At 48.4% G+C, this 18,220-nt stretch overlaps 1 protein-coding gene and 1 long non-coding RNA gene across 6 annotated transcripts; one reads left to right on the top strand and one right to left on the bottom strand.

The window, feature by feature from the left end:
* Positions 1 to 638: 638 nt before the first annotated feature.
* Positions 639 to 10,221, bottom strand: ZNF3 (zinc finger protein 3). 5 transcript variants are annotated; one of them, XR_004189347.2, is made up of 7 exons: positions 9,944 to 10,052; positions 8,712 to 8,840; positions 6,585 to 6,721; positions 5,405 to 5,496; positions 4,996 to 5,122; positions 2,186 to 3,321; positions 639 to 1,368 (listed from the first exon to the last, which is right to left on the bottom strand). XR_004189347.2 is itself a non-coding variant. In XM_072943278.1 (6 exons), exons 3-6 carry the CDS (start codon positions 6,637 to 6,639, stop codon positions 2,252 to 2,254), a joined length of 1,344 nt encoding a protein of 447 aa, XP_072799379.1. In that variant the 5' UTR covers positions 6,640 to 6,721; positions 8,712 to 8,840; positions 10,088 to 10,221; the 3' UTR covers positions 639 to 2,251. The 5 variants fall into 5 exon arrangements, 4 of the variants coding, with proteins under 4 accessions (XP_072799379.1, XP_031532643.2, XP_015107600.2 ...); XM_072943278.1 differs by lacking the exon at positions 9,944 to 10,052 and adding an exon at positions 10,088 to 10,221 and having other exon boundaries at positions 639 to 3,321; XM_031676783.2 differs by having other exon boundaries at positions 639 to 3,321; positions 6,585 to 6,671; positions 9,944 to 10,058.
* A 3,970-nt stretch (positions 10,222 to 14,191) lies between these two features.
* Positions 14,192 to 16,562, top strand: LOC140687156 (uncharacterized). Its single transcript, XR_012061303.1, has 3 exons — positions 14,192 to 14,232; positions 14,796 to 15,064; positions 15,771 to 16,562. It is a non-coding gene; the product is annotated as an uncharacterized lncRNA (long non-coding RNA).
* Positions 16,563 to 18,220: the final 1,658 nt, after the last annotated feature.

Raw genomic sequence — 18,220 nt, 5'->3', positions numbered from 1 at the left:
CACCAATACCATGACTGGACATTAAGGAATGCTCAGGTGGGCACTGAGGAGAGGGATCACTATGAGAAACAGGAACGAGTAATCAGGAGAGTCAGGTGAACCAAACGTTCCAAAGTTCTTTCAAAGACACCTGGAAAACAATTTTCCATGCAATGGCCTGATCGGTCTCAGGTTTGTTTGCGACGCTCTCAAGAGTGAGTCATGAAGCCTTTTCCAGGTGCGGAGCCAGCACCCAGCAGAGAGGGGGCTGAGGCTTCATGCGCACTGACAGCCCATCGCTCGCAGTCTGCCTGTTCAGGGGTCTTTCCCAGAGTTCATGATGGAACCTCCACATGAGTAGCCATGCTCTGGCCCACCCCAAACTCTCTGCCTGGAACCTCCTCTCCGTTACCACACAGAATCTGTCTTGTGAGACCTAGCTTGTTTATCCCCTCCTAGAAATGTTGTTTCATTACTGTTTCTTCCTTCTCAATATGAACATTTAGGCTCTACCCTCAGAAATCACTTTACAGGTCTGAACTGGGGCAGACACCCGCACTACCAACAAGACCCTACCATGGGTGATAGCTCTTGGTCTACACTTGCAGAGGGTCGACCTGTAAGTCTGCGGTGGGTGTCAAAGAAGAGCCAGATGGGCAAGTTTCATTAGTTTTATGAAATTAAAAACTTTACGTGGTCAAAATACACGATCCAAAAATTTTCAGAGGCCAGAGTTCCAGACACGTCCTCATCTCTTTCATCTCCGCCTTCTCCATGACCGTAACCTCCCCACAGCCAAACCAAGACATCTCAACAGGCCCATCGGTACCTGACACCCAAGTACACTCTTATCAAGGACCCCATACTTAGCAACACCTTCCTAGTTTTGGCAGCTGGTGTTAAGTATCGTATCACACAAAACAATACGCATCAATAAGACCCTAATGGATAGGGGAGCGACTGGTAAATGCCTGAGAGTCAGAGGCAACGCAGAGGAAATGATGGAGTCTTGAGGGAGGGAGGTCACATGTTTGAGCCTAAAGGGGAAATGGTTGTCTGTACAAAGCTTTAATTTCTTAAAGATTCCATTTACAGTCACTAATGTTTCTTGTTTAAACTGAAATAAATTTGGCCCCTGCCCAAAAACACACTCAATCTGTCCTTCTGAAAACTATTCTGTTTAATAGTGCACTTCATGTATGCTACAGGAGGAGCACGATGGGCAAGTGTAACCGCAGGTCATCCCTTCAGTTGGGAAGCCCCGGGAGCTCCTCTAACCCGGCGAGAGGCCCCGTGGCCAGGCTCAGGCCGAGTTGTCCTCCTCTGGTCTCTGTGCTTTGCATTCATTCTTGGCTGCCGAAGTCAGAGGTGGCATCAGGAGGGGTCCAGCTGCCAGGGCCAGAGGTCACAGGTTATAGGTGACAGAGGGCACAGGAAGCTGGCTAAGCGAGCTCCTTAAAAGCATCCTTAGTAACTAGGGGTTTAGATTAAATCACTTTCTGTCACAGAAGTGGCAGGAGAGAGGAGGAAAGGAACAGGTTGATGCTAAAAGCTTTTGCTCCTTTCCCTCATGTTAGACCCAGTGATTAGCTGGATTCCCAGTTAGTCCTATCACAGCAGGGAAGAGCGAGTTCTCCCACAAAACTGCCAGGCTGCTCCTGGAAACTGGCTTATGCTGCTCCAGGAGCCCTAAAGGATACAGTCACTGCAGAAAACCTTAGGGTCCTTCCCCCGCCCGACAAAGTAACATCCCTCAGCACCCCGTTTCCCTAATGAACGAAGTCATAGAACAAAACAGCACATTCTTCATCAGAACTGAAAGCTGGATTAGAAGCAGTGGCTTTGAAATACAGCCTCCATCTCCCCTGCTAGCCAGTAACACGACCCAGAACATTCTTTCCACGTTCTTCTCTGCTGACTATACTGACTCCCAACTAGAGGACTCCTTGGAATTTTATTCCTACGTGCTTCCAACCCCACCTTGGAAAGAAAGGCTCCTCTGGTGTGAGAAACATGGTCTAGTGCAAACTGCCTTCCAAAACGGAAGAAGACTGGTCCCAGAGCTTCCCTCTACTAGTGGCCTAATCTTTCAGGGCTGAGGTCATTCCTGGGGACACTGACTCGGTTGTTAACCACTGTGCCAGGATGGCCTGCCCAGTCTGCCCCATTCTCTAAAGTGAAGGGACACATCCTAAGTTGTTCGTACTTGTAGAGTAAGGCAGACGCTCTTGAGACTCAGAGGAAGTGAGGAGAACAGGTGAGCGGCTCTCTTTCACGTCGACTCCCTGATATTTAACGCAGCAGTGACCCGGAGAGAACTTTTGCTCATTCCCATTACATTCAAAGGCTTCTCCCCAGTGTGAATTCTCTGATGGCGAACAAGAGCTGAGCTGTACCTAAAGGCTTTCCCACACTCACTACATTCATAGGGGTTCTCCCCTGTGTGGATTCTTTGATGCTGAATAAGGCCTGAGCTGTAAGTAAACTTCCCTCCACATTCCATACATTCATAGGGCTTCTCTCCAGTGTGGATCCTCTGGTGCTGATAGAGGTGTGAGCTCTGGCTGAAGGCCTTCCCACACTCGTTACATTCATAGGGCTTCTCTCCAGTGTGGATTCTCTGGTGATGAATAAGGGTGGAGCTCCTGCTGAAGGCCTTGCCACATTCATTACAAGCGTACGGCTTCTCTCCAGTGTGGATTCTCTGGTGATGAGTAAGGGTGGAGCTCCAGCTGAAGGTTTTCCCACACTCGTTACATTCATAGGGCTTCTCCCCGGTGTGGATCCGCCGATGGAGAATGAGAGCAGAGCTGCAGCTGAAGGTCTTCCCACAGTCACTGCATTCGTAGGGCTTCTCCCCCGTGTGGATCCTCTGATGCTGGATAAGATGTGAGCTCTGGCTGAAGGCCTTCCCGCACTCACTACATTCATAGGGCTTCTCCCCGGTGTGGATCCTCTGATGCTGAATAAGGTCTGAAGTTCGATTAAAGCTCTTGCTACATTCATCACACTTATGGGGTCTGTCACCCACAGGAAGTCTCTGATGGGACAGAAGGCTGGGACTCACAGTGAAGCTGTTCCCCAGATCACGGTATTTCTCACTTCTCTCTCCCGTGGGGGTTCGTTTTTCCTCAGCTGTCACTTGACCCAAATCCTGTATCTTCCTCTTCAGTCTCTCTCCAGAGGAGTTCCCCAGCTGCCTCTTCAGACCGACTTCTTGTTCATAGGCTTCTTCAAACTTAAGACCCTGAGAAATATCCTTTTGGAATCTTCCCAATAGCACCCCGTGTGACCCTGTACCTTCAGGAATGTGTTGATCATGCTCAGTTCTGGTCTCACCATCTGGCACAATACAAAACACAAATGTCACTTGTTCCCTGTGGAAGACAGAACCAAAACCAGACACAGTATAATCACATAATGTTTACAGGCTAAAAGCACACGCCTCTTATCTGCGTGCCAAGAGGCCTGTCCAGGCTGCACGCAGCTACGCAGAGTAAGAACCTGGCCAAGGAAACAGGGAAGGTGAAAGGTGGGAAGGAAAAATTGAGAAAAGAGCTGGAAGTGTAGAGAAAATTGCATTTTTAAGGAGAGAAGGACAGATCAGGCAGAGGCAGGGAATCAAAAACAGAAGAGGCAGGACATGCTGTGTAATGGAGTGATGCAGTCCTCAGAGGTCAGAGACGGTGACTACTGAACAGTCAGAGAAAGATGCAGGTACAAGAAGCAAAATGTAGCCGGGGGCTGAGAAAAGCGGGAAGGGGGTGGGAAGCAGGGCAGGAAGGATGAAGCCCTACAGCCCCAGGTGGAAAGAACCACCATGTCTGCAGCCGCAACACGTACGCCAAATCCCCGGAAACAGGCAAGAGACAGAGACCAGTGCACGCCTGGGCCCCAGGCCAGGGAGGCTACGCTAAGGTGCTTAGCGAGGACACACCAACAACTTCCACGTTCAACTTCGCTATCTTCACTGCGCTGGGGTTTCCAAAGGGAGCTTCAGGCAGAGAGAACCAGTACAGAGGATCTGGGTGTTAGCATTTTTAGTTTGTCAATAGTTTAAAAAGTAAAGACAGGGCAATGAGTGTTAGGGACAGAAAGAGCTGTTTCTCCCTCACCTGAACAGGTACCTCTCAGGACATCTCTGTTCTCAGTCCCCTTCAGACCCAGGACCCTCGGCTCTTCCTCTCACTCCAGCCCAGAGATCATGTCAAAATTCAGAAAGGGGAATCCTGCTCATGGGGAAAGACTCGGGAAAAGGTTCATCCTTCATACCAAATGGGCCCACGGCTCAATTCGAGACCCAGGATCTGCAGGCGACGGAGAGGAAATGTACAGGGAGGTCTCAGACGGGATTCAGGGAGACCCCCGGCGTTGCTCGGGAAGTGTTCTCGCCGAGAGTGGGTGAAAGACGAGGAATTAACAGCCCACACACCAAAGGTTAAGCAACTAACTGCTCTCTAAACAAGCTGAAATTTCTACAAGAGGAGCAGTTACGCCACGTCCATCCACAGAGCAACAGGTCCCTAGAGGTAGTGCAACAGAGGAGGAGACGAACTTCCAGAATGTTCACCTGGGCACAGAGCAGTACCTCACGTTTAGGGAGCCCCATATGCTAATCTTCTGGAAAAGTCTCTGGATTATATGTTAATGTTAAGTCCTAAGAATCACATGGGAGAAAGTACCAGATTTAGTTAAAAGACCAGGGCTCGAGTTCTGCCAGTCACTAGCAACGTGACCCTCGGCGAAGCACTGAAGACGCCTGACCTCTCTTTCATCACCTATAAAATGAGGGTACTTCCAGCCACCTCAACTGCTGCGTTACTGCGAGGGTTAAGTGAGAGCAGATCTATGAACGCTAGTTATGAACTGCAAATTACTGTACAAATGAGAGTTACTATCACTGTCTGAGATTAAGTCAATCCTTAGCTAATGATTTTCAGTGACTCAACTGTTCCCAGCAAGCAAGGAAGCACAGAAATACCCAGGGAGCTGTACTGAGACAGCACCCCTCCTTACCCAGCGAGAACACGTTCCCGTAGTTCTCCAGCATCACATCCCTGTAGAGGTCCCTCTGAGCAGGCTCCAGACGCTTCCACTCCTTCCGAATGAAGTACACGGCCACGTCCTCAAAGGTCACCAACTCCTGAAATGACACGTTCTCGCATGCAATTCCAGGGTGTGTGATGGGACTGGCAGAGCCAAAACCTGATTCGGGATGGAGCTGAATACTGCATATTTGGGAAGTGGGGAAAGGAGGTTACGGTGGAGGAAGAGAGAAGAGAGACTGAGACAGAAAGGTTCGTTATTCAACAGGAAAGGACCACGGCCCTGACGGACGGTTTAGGGCACTGGATGGGATGCTGCTACACAAAACTTTCCACCGGACAGGTAGGAGAGAAGAAGGATAAAGAAAAGTACAGCTCACCTGGGCCTTGGCCTTCAGCAGTGCAGCTGCCAACATCTCATCCCCCAGACTGTCCTTGTCGGAAAATGCAGGAACTTTGGAGGAAGGAAGAGCTGAGGACGATGAAAGGGTCTGTAAGTCAATATGCACTCTGGCCCCGTGACCCACAGAGAGCTCCTGGGGTACCGAACAACCCAGGACCCCTCCCTCTGACTGTCTAAGTCCGCACCCTCTGACGCTAAGAAGGTGCTTCCAGCAGGGACCTTCAGGGTGGGCCTTCCTGCTAGGGAGAGATGTCCAAGCCCCGTTCATCCAGGCTCTCCAGTCACTCTCCTCTCGATGACATTTGCCCAGAACAACTGTCAGCGACTGGTATAGTCTCATCCATTCTCCTGGGCCTGGCCAGAAACACGGGCTCTCCTGTCCATGTTGCTTCCATCACTCTCCAATCTCAACTCAAACTCTTGCACAAACTTCTAGACTAGAGGAAAACCAGGAGCTTCACCCTGACTGTGACTGAAGGCATTGTGTCCACACCTCTCCTTTCTCTCTACCCCTAGATCAAACCTCCACACTACAAACGTCCCGTGTCTGTGCTGGATCATATGTCCTTTCCTGTAATTCTAAAGTTACCCTCTTTGTCCCTTAGAGACTCTAAACCCCTAGAGAAACTAGATTCTGTACAATCACACGGACAAAAATGTCATCAAATGCTTTTTCCTGAGAAGTATGGGAGTAACAATCCTTAGGACCAAAACCGGCTCAAAGTCAGGGGCACGGTCTCCAAAAGCAGAACGCAAGTGCTTTTTATGGCTTCCCAGCCCTCCTGTCCTTTCGCCTGTGACCTACAGAACAATTCCCGAGGGCTCCCCTAAAGCACATGCTCCCCGAGAGCACAAACCAGGGCGACGCCACCGCTGCGACAAAGTACCTGGGAAGTGGAACGTGGTGATCGTCACCGTTTCCTTAATCCTGCACGAGGAGCCCACAGCCCTTACAAACGCCCCAGCCGTAAAGCCCAGCAGGCTGTATTTACGCAATGGCTTCAGCCAGCGCTCCCCACGAGGCTGGGAGCAGCTGAAGGACAGGGCCTATGTCCTAACTGGCCTCCGGCAGTTAGCCTAGTACCTGGTGAGCGAGGGACTTCAACGGCTGATTGCTGAATGGCTGAATGAGAGGATGCGTGAGCCCTATCCCTTACCACTCTCAAGCAGGGCCTGAGGTTCCTGAGATGCACGGTCAGCCTGCGTTTCCATGGGTAGGGCTAGAAGCTCGTATCTCTGGTCTCCTGTTTGCAAAGTCAGCAGGAAGCAGGGTTTGAGTGACAATGAGGAAGCACTGCAGAAGCAAAAGGTCAGGGTGCAAAGACAATTTTAAAAAACTCTACTGAATACAGAAAGAGGGGAACTAGCATTTCAGTTACTACCAGAATAGCAAGAGGAAATGCAGCAACAGTGATCGGTCTTTTAGATCCTGGTGAATAAATGCACCTGGTCCCTGTGATGAGATCACACGAGGATCACAAAAAAGGGCCCAAGTTCCTGGACAACATCCCACCTTAGGCGCCCTCCTCACACCGAGCGCTATTTCTAACAACAAAAAATGGAGAACATGGGTGCCAAACGATGCCATTAACAGAATGAAATACTAAGTGACTACTGAAATTAGAAATATCAGAGTAAAGCGAAAAAAGAGTATTACACATAGATTGCAAAATGTTTAAGTATCATGTTAACTTTTAGGAACCCTGGGAATAATGGATAAAGCTAATGTATACAGATCAAGAAAAGCCCTTCAGAAACGTTAGAATTAGTACAAGGGGAAAAAAACCCAACTTACTTTGGTCGGTTTCTAGCTGTTACAGTACCTGTAGGCACTATCCTCAGAGGAAGAGGGGCCGTGAAATAGCACCCAAATAACAGAGATCAGAGAAAGTTTCCCTAAGTTCTCTGTCTCATTTTAAAAACCTGGGGGAAACAATACCTGTCTCACAGAACTAGGGCAAACAGCTCAGATCTGCTAGACTGAGATAAATTCTTCCTCCCCCTTCTTTCTAAGACAGCTTCTGCTTCCAGCCTCAGTCGAAAGCGGGCTGTTACTGAGGAACCTGCGCCCGTGCGGTCCTCGTGCGGTCTCGTTACAGAGTGTGGGTGTGTGTATTCACCAGGCTCTGAGACCCTGGCCCCAGCTGTGGTGTGTCCTCTCCCTGAGAAGGCAGCAGCGAGGCTTCTCTCATTAAAGATTTTCTCTCCCATCTCTCATAATAGATTTCCTTGGATGTAAGTCCTTAAAGCAAGAACTAATACTTTTTAAACAAATATAAAATTATTTACTACATTTTTATTCTTGCTAAGGTCCCCACTCCCCAGTGGCTACGACAATCAAAAGAGGTCTGTTCTCTGTGGCGCCAGTGAATAAGATGTAACATTAGCACCCAGACTAAGGTTTGGATCTTATAAGTTTCTACTCCACAACTGAACGTTGTGGCGAGAATCCACAGATGAAGTACAGGGGAGGCAGCTGCCAGAGCCTCCTCACGCTTAGGCAGGAACAGAGGGGAAAACCCTGGATTTTGGCCACCTCCCCTCTCTTTATTCATTTGCTCATAGAACAAACATTTGTTACGTGCCAGTTACATTGCAAGGCACTATTGAAAGGAGTGAAAAAAATCCAGAATGCAAAAGGCATTTGTTTCATCATTACAGACTGTTGCAATCGCATAAGGCATAAAATGGGGTGGGGGCCTTGAGGGTCACTCAGAGTTCAGACAGTGCCAGTCTTTGGGCAGCAGGGGCGTGTAGACTGCCCATCACCACACCAGGACCATTACACAGTGAAAAGCAATGAATCAGGTATGAGCCAGGCCCACTGAAGATCCAGGAGGCACACCCTCTTGCCACCATCACTCTCCTGGTTGGGGCCCTTCGACTCTTTCTCAGAGCCAGCCATCCTCTTCTTCCTGTCAACCACCTTTGCAATCTCCAGGGCTGCTTACAAGCAGACACCCCCACGAAATCAGCTCTCAGTCCAAACTCTCCTTAGAAAGGAGAGTCAGAAGCGCTGATTCCAGAGAAAAAAGCAACGCTCCCTCCTCACAACTGGGTTAAGCAAAGCTGGAACTCAAAGGCATATTGTTGAGAACAAGTCCCCAGTGTCTAGATCAGGAAACAATGTTTCTCATGGAAAGAAAAACCTCCTTTGTGCCCCCCCTGCTTCAGGTCCAGGCAGGGCCCTTCCCCTGCTCCACTGCCAACCCCACTCCCCTGCAGTGCTCTTGGGGACTGAGAAAGAGGACCTGGCAGAGAGAACAAGTCGAGGAAAGCTTTACCCGCCGGATTCTTTCCTTCCTTCTTTGGAGTTAGTCTCGAAAAGGCCAGAGTAGCAATTACTGGGAATTTGGCAGCGTCTGTTCAAGTTCCTGGGAGTTCTGACTTGAGTTGATGCCAATGCTGTATGACTAAGGAAAAACAAAGAAAAAGGAATTTTAAAGGTTCATGTGAACTTCACTTGGAATCTAGATACTTAGTGATGAGGGGGGAAAAACAGGAAGAGAGGACATATGCTGATAAATACTGATTAAGACCATAACTGGTATCTGTGCTGCGCCCTCCGAGAGCTGAAATGGAAGTCAAGGTTCTCCAGGTCAACCTCCCACCCAGTGCAAGAAACATCTCAAGTTCCTCGTTAGGAACTGCCCACTAACTTGCTAGACAGGGAGTCTGTTCCACTGCCGCACAGCTTAGCCATTAGAGAGGTCTTGGGAGTTACGCTGAGAATCTTCTCCCTCCGACCTTCACCTCTCAGAGGCCTAGTGACCAACGGAGTTTCTATGATATCTTCTGTTTCCAGGCAACTCTCCACCAAACACTTGAAACCCAATGATGTCCACTCTCCACAAGCTTCTCTTCGTGGGGATGAATACCTTTAGTTCCTCTAAATATCGCACAGATTTCAGGCTCATCAGCCTGCTTATCCTCTGCTGGAGTTCACATACGCCCTTCAGAACGGAAACACCGGCTTGTGTTCAATCCCACTTCAAAAGGGGATCAAATTAGGGATTTAATACGTCTGGAAATGGGACACAGTTGTACCACTCCCCGAAAAAGACTCGATTTACTGGGCGCCAGGGGGATGATTCCGTTATGTGTGAATAGTTTTAACTGCGCACGCTTTGTAACACTCCTCATTCTCTGATCCTCGGACCCAGCTAAGTAAAAACAGACCCTCCCTCCTGCCGAATAACGACCAAGTTAGGGTCGCTGTCATCAGCTGTTGTAAAAAGAGGGGCACCTCTCCAGCCAGACTGGAACTTTGAAGTGCTCGAGCTGGGCGCTGTGGAAGTCACAGAATCAGAACCTCAGCCCCTCCTTCCTCCTCGCACGCGGGGCCTGCAGGGGGCGGGGTCCCTGGGGAAGCGGAGTCGGGACTCGCGCCTCCCGGGAGCCCGCTCCCGGAGGGCCTGGGGACCCCGCGGGCCGCAGCAGCACGGATACCCCCCCCCACTTCCCTGGCGACCACTGTCCCTGCCCCACCGCGAGCCCTGGGGGCGGCCGGACTCACCCTGGGGGCAGGGACGGGAGATTTGGGGGGCCGGACACCGACCAGGCCCCGTTGGTCCCTGTCACAGACCCACACACGGTGGACAGAACAAAGAACGGAAGTTCCCTCCGTTTCGCTTCCGGGTCGGTTCTTTTCACTACTCACCGCTCCCCCGAGTCCCCCACGTCCACTTGTTCTCTCTAGGAAAATGGGAGGTCTTCGCCTCTCGGTGGTTTGCTGACTGGGCGCAGGGCCCCAGCGCTGACGCAACACTCTAGGCCTGTCGCCCCCGCCCGCCGCGCCCCCTGCTGGCGGGGCCTGGTGGGACGCCGCGCACCTGGTCCTCAGGGCGCATGCTCGGGAGCCGGCGGCCGGGGAGGGGGCGTCCTGGCGCGGGTGGCGGGGGTGGTCCAGGCTGAGCTCCCACGTGGTTCTCCGCGGGGCAGCCGTGGGCCCAGCAGGGCATACAGTGTCTGAGCTACCGGAGTCCCAAGTTGACCCGCAGCAAACAGGAGGACGCTTGAAGGATTCGATATAAAAAACTCACCCTTATTTGAAGTTTCCAAACAGACCAAGTTTATGCTTCCAAGCAAAGTTTTGTGTTTGTCTCATGTAAAAAAAAAAAAAAAAAAAAAAGCCCCCTTTAAATTACTAAAATCTGAAGAAAACATTCTAGCCTATCAGAGAGTTCACGTGAGGACAAAACCTGTACAAGTGATGAAAGCAGAAAAGATTTGGGGAAGTTATAGATCCAGATCTGAAGAAAACAGGCGAAGCCCTTTGATGTTTGAGATGCTTGAGGGAATGAGGGTCCAGGTTTTCGAAATTTACTCATTTTTATGTCCTCACAGGAGGAATCCTGAAAGTGTCGGGATCAAATCCCGCAGATAATATACACGAAACGAAATCTTGTGATCTCCTGATTCACCTTATGGCCCTGCCTCAAATTTGATCCCGATTTTTATGGCATCCAATACTTATAGCACAGCCACTCAGGTCTGCAGATGCAACAAACCTAACTCTCCGGTGACTTCAGTCTAAGGACAGTAATTTAACCAATGTCAGTAAAATATGGTATGTGCTCAGAAAAGTGACAAAGAGCAGGGCCTGTAGGGCGGTGAGAAGACTTTCCAGAAGTGATTCAGGCTGTTGAAGGGAAGAAGGAGAGTTCTCCTCAGTGGCAGCAGCCAGTGCAAAAGCCCTGAGGCATGAAAGAACAATTTCCAGGTAATAAAACTTGAGGGTAGCCTGAGAGGTGTGAGTGTGTGACCAACACCAGTCTTTCTAGACCCAGTGAGAATCTGAGCAAATAGCTGGAATAGCCAAGCCACTAAATAAACTCAATTCCAACCCCCAACCCCCCAAGAAAAATGGGCAATTTTTTTCTTTCTCTCTTTTCACTTCCTTATTCTTCCACTCCTCCTCCAAGACAAGAACAAGATGAATAAGAAGGCAGTGGCAAGGAGAGGAGGGAAGGATAGAAGCAGAGTGAATCTCCTGGAAGTGGGGTTGTGTGTTTCCTAGAAATTCACCTAATGGCAGCCCTCAGGAAACAGCTCTCAGGTGCCCAGCATCCTCAATACAATCAACTCTGTTACTCTGGGGCCTAGAGGTCAATTTGCAGCTTGCCATTTGTATTTGCCCCAGAACCCAGCTGTCTGGTTAATTCCCAACAAGTTCTCAAAAGTCTTGCTATTAATGATTATTCTTGGGTCTGTGGTCTCTGAAGTTCCATGAGTCATGCAGAAGATGCCCAAGGCAGTCTACCAAGGCGAGGAGGAAAACATTTAAACTTCCATATAGCTTTTATAAATAAATAAATAAATAAATAAATAAATAAATAAACAAACAAACAAACAAACAAACAAACAAATAAATAAAACTCAGCCATGAAAAAGAATGAATTAAAGTCATTTGCATCAACATGGATGGACCGAGAGATTCTCATACTAAATAAAGTAAGCAGAAAGAGAAAGACAACTACCACATGATATCAATTATATGTGGAATCCTAAAAAATGATACAAACGAACTTATTTGCAAAACAGAAACAGATTCACAGACATAGAAAACAGACTTCTGATTACCAAAGGGGAGAGGGAGGAAGGATAAATTTGGATTTGGGGATTAAGAGATACACTACTATATATAAAAGATAACAAGCACCTACTGTATAGCACAGGAAACTATATTCAATATCTTGTAATAACCTATAATGGAAAATAATCTGAAAAAGAACATATATATATATGTGTATAACTGAATCACTTTGCTGTACACCTGAAACATTGTAAATCAACTATATTTCAAAAAACAGCAGATGCCCAGATGCAAAAGTGATGGAACAATCGGCCATAAAATAAGATGCGGCTGTTACTTTTCAACCAGATTAGAACAAAATTGTATCTATTTTTCTCAGAATTCCACAGGAATTCATCTTTCAAGCCAGCTAGGTCTAGAATTTCTTTTTGGGAGGATTTTTTTGATTCCTGATTGAATTTTTGAAGATTGTAAGACTATTCATATTTTTACTTCTTCTTGAATCAGGTTTGGTAAGTAAATTTTTTCCTGTGTATTTATCTATTTCATCTAAAATCTCTAATCTGCTGGAATGATATTGTTTGTAAGATTATTTTATCTTTGAAATATCTAATTTTGAGCAGTTTTCAAAGTCTATTCTGTGGACCTGTGTGGGTCTTTGAGACCAGGTGGTCTGGGCAGTCAAAGCTATTTTCATAAGATAGATTTTTTATTATTGTTTTATTTTGAAATAATTATAGATTCACAGTAAGTTTAAAAAGAAGTACAAAGAGGCCCCGTGTACTCTTCACCCAGTTTCCCCCAGTGGTAACATCTTAATTACTATAACAAAACCAGGAAATTGACATTGGTACAATCCACAAATCTTACTCAGATTTTGCCAGTTTTATATGCAGTGTGTGTCTAAAGTTCTATGCAATTTTATCAAGTGAAGACTTGTATATCAACTCTATAATCAAGATACACACCTGCTCCACCACCACAAACATCCCCCTCGCTACACTCTTACAGTCACACCCATCTCTCTCCACATCCTCCCACCCAGTTCCTAACCCCTGGCAACCTCTAGTCTGTTCTCCATCTCTGTCATTTTGAGAATGTTATATAAATGGAATCATACCTACTGTTTGTAGCCTTTTGAGTTTTGCTTTCTTCACTCAGTATGATTATGGATGTTTCAGGATAGTTTTTGTTTTGTTTTGTTTTGTTTTTTGTCTTTTCCACTGTGTTGACATTTGCAGGGATGCTACAAAAGCAGTGGTGGGTTAAACTGCTCACACTGTAGTACAAATTCAGGCAGTGGCACCAAACAGAACTATTATAGTCTTTATTGTCATACATTCTTTTTAAAAAAAATCCAGTTTCATATAAGAATATCCTTGATGAGGGGAGGGTATAGCTCAGTGGCAGAATGCCTGCTTAGCATGCAGGAGGTCCTGGGTCAATCCCCAGTACCTCCATTAAAATAAATAAGTAAGTAAATAAATCTAATTACCCCCCCAAGACAAAAAACCAAACCAAAAATAAATAAATTATTTTTTAGAAAAGAATATCCTTAGGAGGGAGGGTACAGCTCAAGTGGTAGAGCACATGCTTGGCATGTACAAGGTCCTGGATTCAATCCCCAGTACCTCCTCTAAAAATAAATAAGTAAACCTAATTACCTCCCCCCCAAAATAAATAATAATAAAAAAGAATATCCTTGATGAAGCAGTAAAAATATTAATTTCATTTAAAAAATAGTAAGCCTTATCAACAGTCAGTAGACGGAAGGGTACTGGTGGCCTTCTGTGGCTCTCGGGTCAGACTGTAGCTGTCTTCAGACAAGGATTTGAGGACCCTAGGGAGGAGGGTGGGGATGGGGGATGGATAACACACAGATCTTCACAACGAGTGTGTGGAGACAGCTAGTTCTGTGAGGATCCATTCCCAGATCCTTATTTTCTATCTTATTCACCTTTAAAACTGCTCTCCTGGAAAACACCGCGGTGGCTGGACAACTGTCTTTCTGGGTCACCTTCCCCACCTGGCAGAAGATACTCAGGTTTCTCACCCCCAAATGTAGAGCAGTGCACAGCCCTGGAGTATCCAAACTTCCGGGGTACCAAACAAAAGGATGCCTTTGAAATCTTGCTGCCAATATTGAGCAGGTGAGCAAATCCTTTGTGATTCAAGTGCAAGGCAGGCGTGTGTGGACAGTCACCTTTGGCCAGTGCTGCAGAAGCCAGTCGCCTGAGTATCCACCGGGCTGGACTCACAACCCAGCTGCAGTATGTAGTTCCTGGTAGTAAGGAGAGGGTGCTGAGCACAGGGGTGGCCGGGGTGCCAAGGACTGCGGGGTGAAATACAGCAACATGCATGGGTGCAGAGAGAAAGGGGCCCCTGGGCTGAGGTGTTTACAGGAAGCCAGGAGGTGCCAGCAGGAGGCAGAGGGCAGTAGTGAATCTTAGGTGCCGACCCTGGAGCCAGAGGCCAAGGAAGGAGAAGGCTGAAGGTTCAGGTTCCCCTCTGCTGCCTTCACCATGTCCTGCAGACTTGCTTCCCTCTCCTGCAGCCTTGGCTGGAATGTTAGCGTGGTCTCCTGCTGCTGGTCATTGTAACCCCTGGCAAACATATCAGATTTCTTGGTCCTTGTCCCTGTAGGGGAAGAGGTGTCTGAATTCAACAAATGCTTCTACACCCGTATATGCTGCAGGAATTGATGGCTTATATCCTGCACTTTTCCACTCCCTTAAGTGTAAGAGGGGATTTTCCTATTCAGGGACTGCTCTGTGTAGAGGATGACAGTGGGACATGACGATCACTCCCCAATCCACCTTCCTTTCACCTCCAGGAGGGTCCAACAGGAACACTAAAGACTGCAAAGCAAGAAAGGGAAATCACAGCTTTACTTAAAAACCCCATTGCTACCCGTCCACGGCTCGGTGCAACAGCGCCACCTGCTGGCCCAGCTGCAGGGCACCTCTGCCGCGGAAGAGCTCGAGACCCAGGAGGCTTGGTAACTCTCCAGCCTGATAGCCTCATTTTGGGGTGAATCAAGTCAAACCTGACAGTTAACAAGATGGGAAGAGCCTACAAGACCTTGCTAGTCAAGCGGAAATGGTATGTTTAAAAGCACAGCCTGGCCCTAGAAGGGCTTTCCATGAAAAAGCAGCCGTTTCTGCTCTGGGAGAAACCACCCCGAACGAAGATGTGGCTCCCTGGAGACTGGGCTTGGTTCGCTGATGGCTTAGTGCAGCTGAACCCTGCTGGGTGCGCTGGGGGGCTGCCGCGGCCCAACCTCAGGGCCAGCTATGTAAAACCGAAAGTGGACATCACTGCCCTGCTCAGTGAGCAGAAGTGAAGGCCATTCTCATCACGAGTCTGACCAGCACTCCCCCTCATGTGCTTTGTTAAATTTTACCGACTTGGGCTGCCAGCCAATGGCCTGGTTGCTTGGTTCACTTTGGAAAATTAAAGACACAGCCGTTGTGGTGGTGAACAACGAAAACACACCTTGGTTCTGTCTGACAGTTGGGTCATTCATGTGGGTGCCCACGGGGGGACTGGTCTCTAATAAAACTCACAGGCTCCAAGCTGCTGATCAAGCCTGCATCGCCCGCCCGGAGGCTCCCTCCTGCTCCTGGTAACTGACTCCACTGCACCTCGGACACCCGCTAGGGGCTCTGTTGGTGCCAGTATCACTGTTGCAGCCCAGTCAGCTGACCCAGGCCACATCATCCTGGCCCTCGAAAGTAAACAGTGTCATGTTTCAGGCTTTGCAGACCCTCTGCAATCTGACATCAGTGCACCTTTTATTTTATTACAGAAGCCACTCAACAGTGGACCAGTCGTCAAGGTGCTGGATGAACATTCTACATTCCCACCCTCAGCATCTGGGTGCCGAGCGCTGGAACGGCCCCCTTCAAATCAGCTCTGCCTCCCTTGCCTCCTCCTGGTCCACACACCTTAGTGAGGCAGCCTGATCACTGAATGTGGCCATCCCCTGAAAGTGTTCGTGTCCTCTTGGTCAGCCACTTCTCGGTTAATGATCAGAAGAAAGGGATGGGGAGTGCTCTAGACTTATTTTGAAAATTAAAGATTCTGCCCTGACCATTTGTTGGTACAACACTTCTAATGGCGATTCCAGGCCAACCTGGCTGGTCATCTCTGAGTACAGCCCAGCCAGAAGGGAGCCTAGGGAATTCCAACTCAACTCTGGCCCAGCCACCAAGATTCTCTTGTTGGATTATAATATGGTTCTGGATCACTTAATTGAAGACACTTTTCTCTCCAGCTCCCCTATAGTGGTCCACGCATACCACAGCTGACAATAAAAATGGCCCCTGAGATATCTGGGTCCTAATCCTTAAAACCTGTGAATATGGTAAAAGCGATTTTGCAGATATGATTAAATTAAGGATCTTCAGATGGGGTGATTATCCCAGTGGGCACTAAATGTAATCCCAAGTGTCCTTACAAGAGGGAGGTAGAGAGCCATTTGACCAGAGAGGGCAATGTGATCATGGGAATAGAGGGAGAGATTTAAAGACGCCACTAAAATATTGGGTTTGAAGATGAGGAAGAAGCCATGAACCAAGGAATGTGGTTCTAGAAGCTGGTAAAGACATCAAAAGGGATTCGCCCCTGGAAGGAATGTGGCCCTGCAGACACCTTGCTTTCAGATGAGTGGAAACTATTTCAGACTCTGACCTCCAGAACTGAAGCCAGTAAATGTGTGATGTTTTAAGCCACGAAGCCTGTGTTGGAAAACAAATACAGACACCAACGTGGAGGATGTGATAAGTCTGTAAATTTTGTCAAAAACGCTTTGTCACTCACCCTGACCCTTCTGAGCAGAAGGACTGGAAATAGGGGATAAGGAGGAAAGAAGTCATAGTTGCTGAGATGTGAGATATCCATTTTTGTGGCTGCAGAAGGAGAACGGCCTGGCAGCTGGAGAGGGAACACCGCAGACCCTAGGAGGCTTGGGGAGGGCAGGGTCACTGGGTGCTGCTTTGTCATCTGGACCCAGCACCACCGCAGCCTGGCAAGATCATCTCCAGGTCTGCCCAAGCGAAGCAGCAGTTTTGACTGGCGGCCTGACCCAACGCTGGGTTTGCCAGTGCCCAACTGTCCTGCTGTGCCTGGTGCCCTGGGTACCGTGGTGATGGAAACTCCTTAACGTGATCATCCCCCTCCTGCCATATGTGAACAGACATGTGGACCTGCACCACCTTGTGCCAGGCTGACTGATCGAAATTCATGGGCTTCTCCTGAGGCCCAAACGCCCTGGTGTCAGCAAATCCTGTTCACTCTACTTTCAAAATATATCCTGGTTGTGTGCTGTCCAGGGCAGCAGGGTAGGGGGACAAGTGGGGACTGAAACCCAGCTTAAGCTCCAGAATGAATGTCTTTTTATTTCCTTTCCTTTTTTTTTCTTTCTTCCTTTCTTTCTCTTTTTGAGAACTTTTAAGATTTACTCTCTTAGCCACTTTCAAATATGCATAATAATGTTATTCACTATAGTCACTAAGGCTGTCTCTAATTGTGCATGGGGGCATGTGGATAGCTGTGGGCCTGAGCCACCTCCCACCTCTGCCTCTGCTGCCCTGGTCCAAGGCTTGGTCATGTCTCACCTGGATTAGTACAACAGCTCCAGTGTTCCTGGCTTCTGACTTCTCTCCCTGCCTTCTAACCTTCAGGCATCAGCCTGGGTGATCCTTCAAGACTTAAGTCAAATCCTGTCATGCCTCTGCTCAGACTTCACCCAGACTGAGAGCCAAGGTCCTTGTAATGGCCAGCAAGGCCTCACGTGGTCTGAGCCTGTTACTCCCCACCCCTCTCCCCCACCAACTCCAGCCCTTGAGTTTCTGTTTAATCCTGGAACACACCGAGCAGTGTCCTGCCTGAAGACCTCTGCACTTGTTCCCTCTGTTGGGAATACCTTCCACCCAGGTAGCCTCACACTTTGCTTCCTTGCTCCCTTCGGATCTTCCCTTCCATGTAGAATAGCAACCCTCCGATCCCTCTTCAAATCCTACTGTAGGCTGTTGTCTGTTTCCTACAAGTAGAGTGTTCCATGAAGTCAGAGCTTTGTTTTGCTCAGTGCTGCATCCCCAGCTAAGTGATGAATGATGGATGGATGGATAACCACTGACCTCAGAGAGGCAGTTTCTCAGCGACACCACACACTCAAAGCAACTGGTGAGCAGCCTGGGCTGTCTCCGGAAGGCCTACATTTCAGTCTTCAGTATCTTTTCTTTCTCCTTTTTTTTT

The sequence above is a fragment of the Vicugna pacos genome, chromosome 18 (genome assembly GCF_048564905.1).
Source record: "Vicugna pacos chromosome 18, VicPac4, whole genome shotgun sequence".
NCBI lineage: Eukaryota > Metazoa > Chordata > Mammalia > Artiodactyla > Camelidae > Vicugna > Vicugna pacos.
This window is presented reverse-complemented; position numbering and strand designations above follow the sequence as displayed.

What these genes read in the sequence shown, in the direction of transcription:
- ZNF3 (XM_072943278.1), bottom strand. Translation starts at nt 6,639, where the DNA reads ATGGAAACGCAGGCTGACCGTGCATCTCAGGAACCTCAGGCCCTGCTT. An exon ending in TGCTGAAGGCCAAGGCCCAG is followed by an intron (nt 5,123 to 5,404) that starts GTGAGCTGTACT and finishes GTGTCATTTCAG; the next exon opens with GAGTTGGTGACCTTTGAGGA. An exon ending in CGGGAACGTGTTCTCGCTGG is followed by an intron (nt 3,322 to 4,995) that starts GTAAGGAGGGGT and finishes GTATTGTGCCAG; the next exon opens with ATGGTGAGACCAGAACTGAG.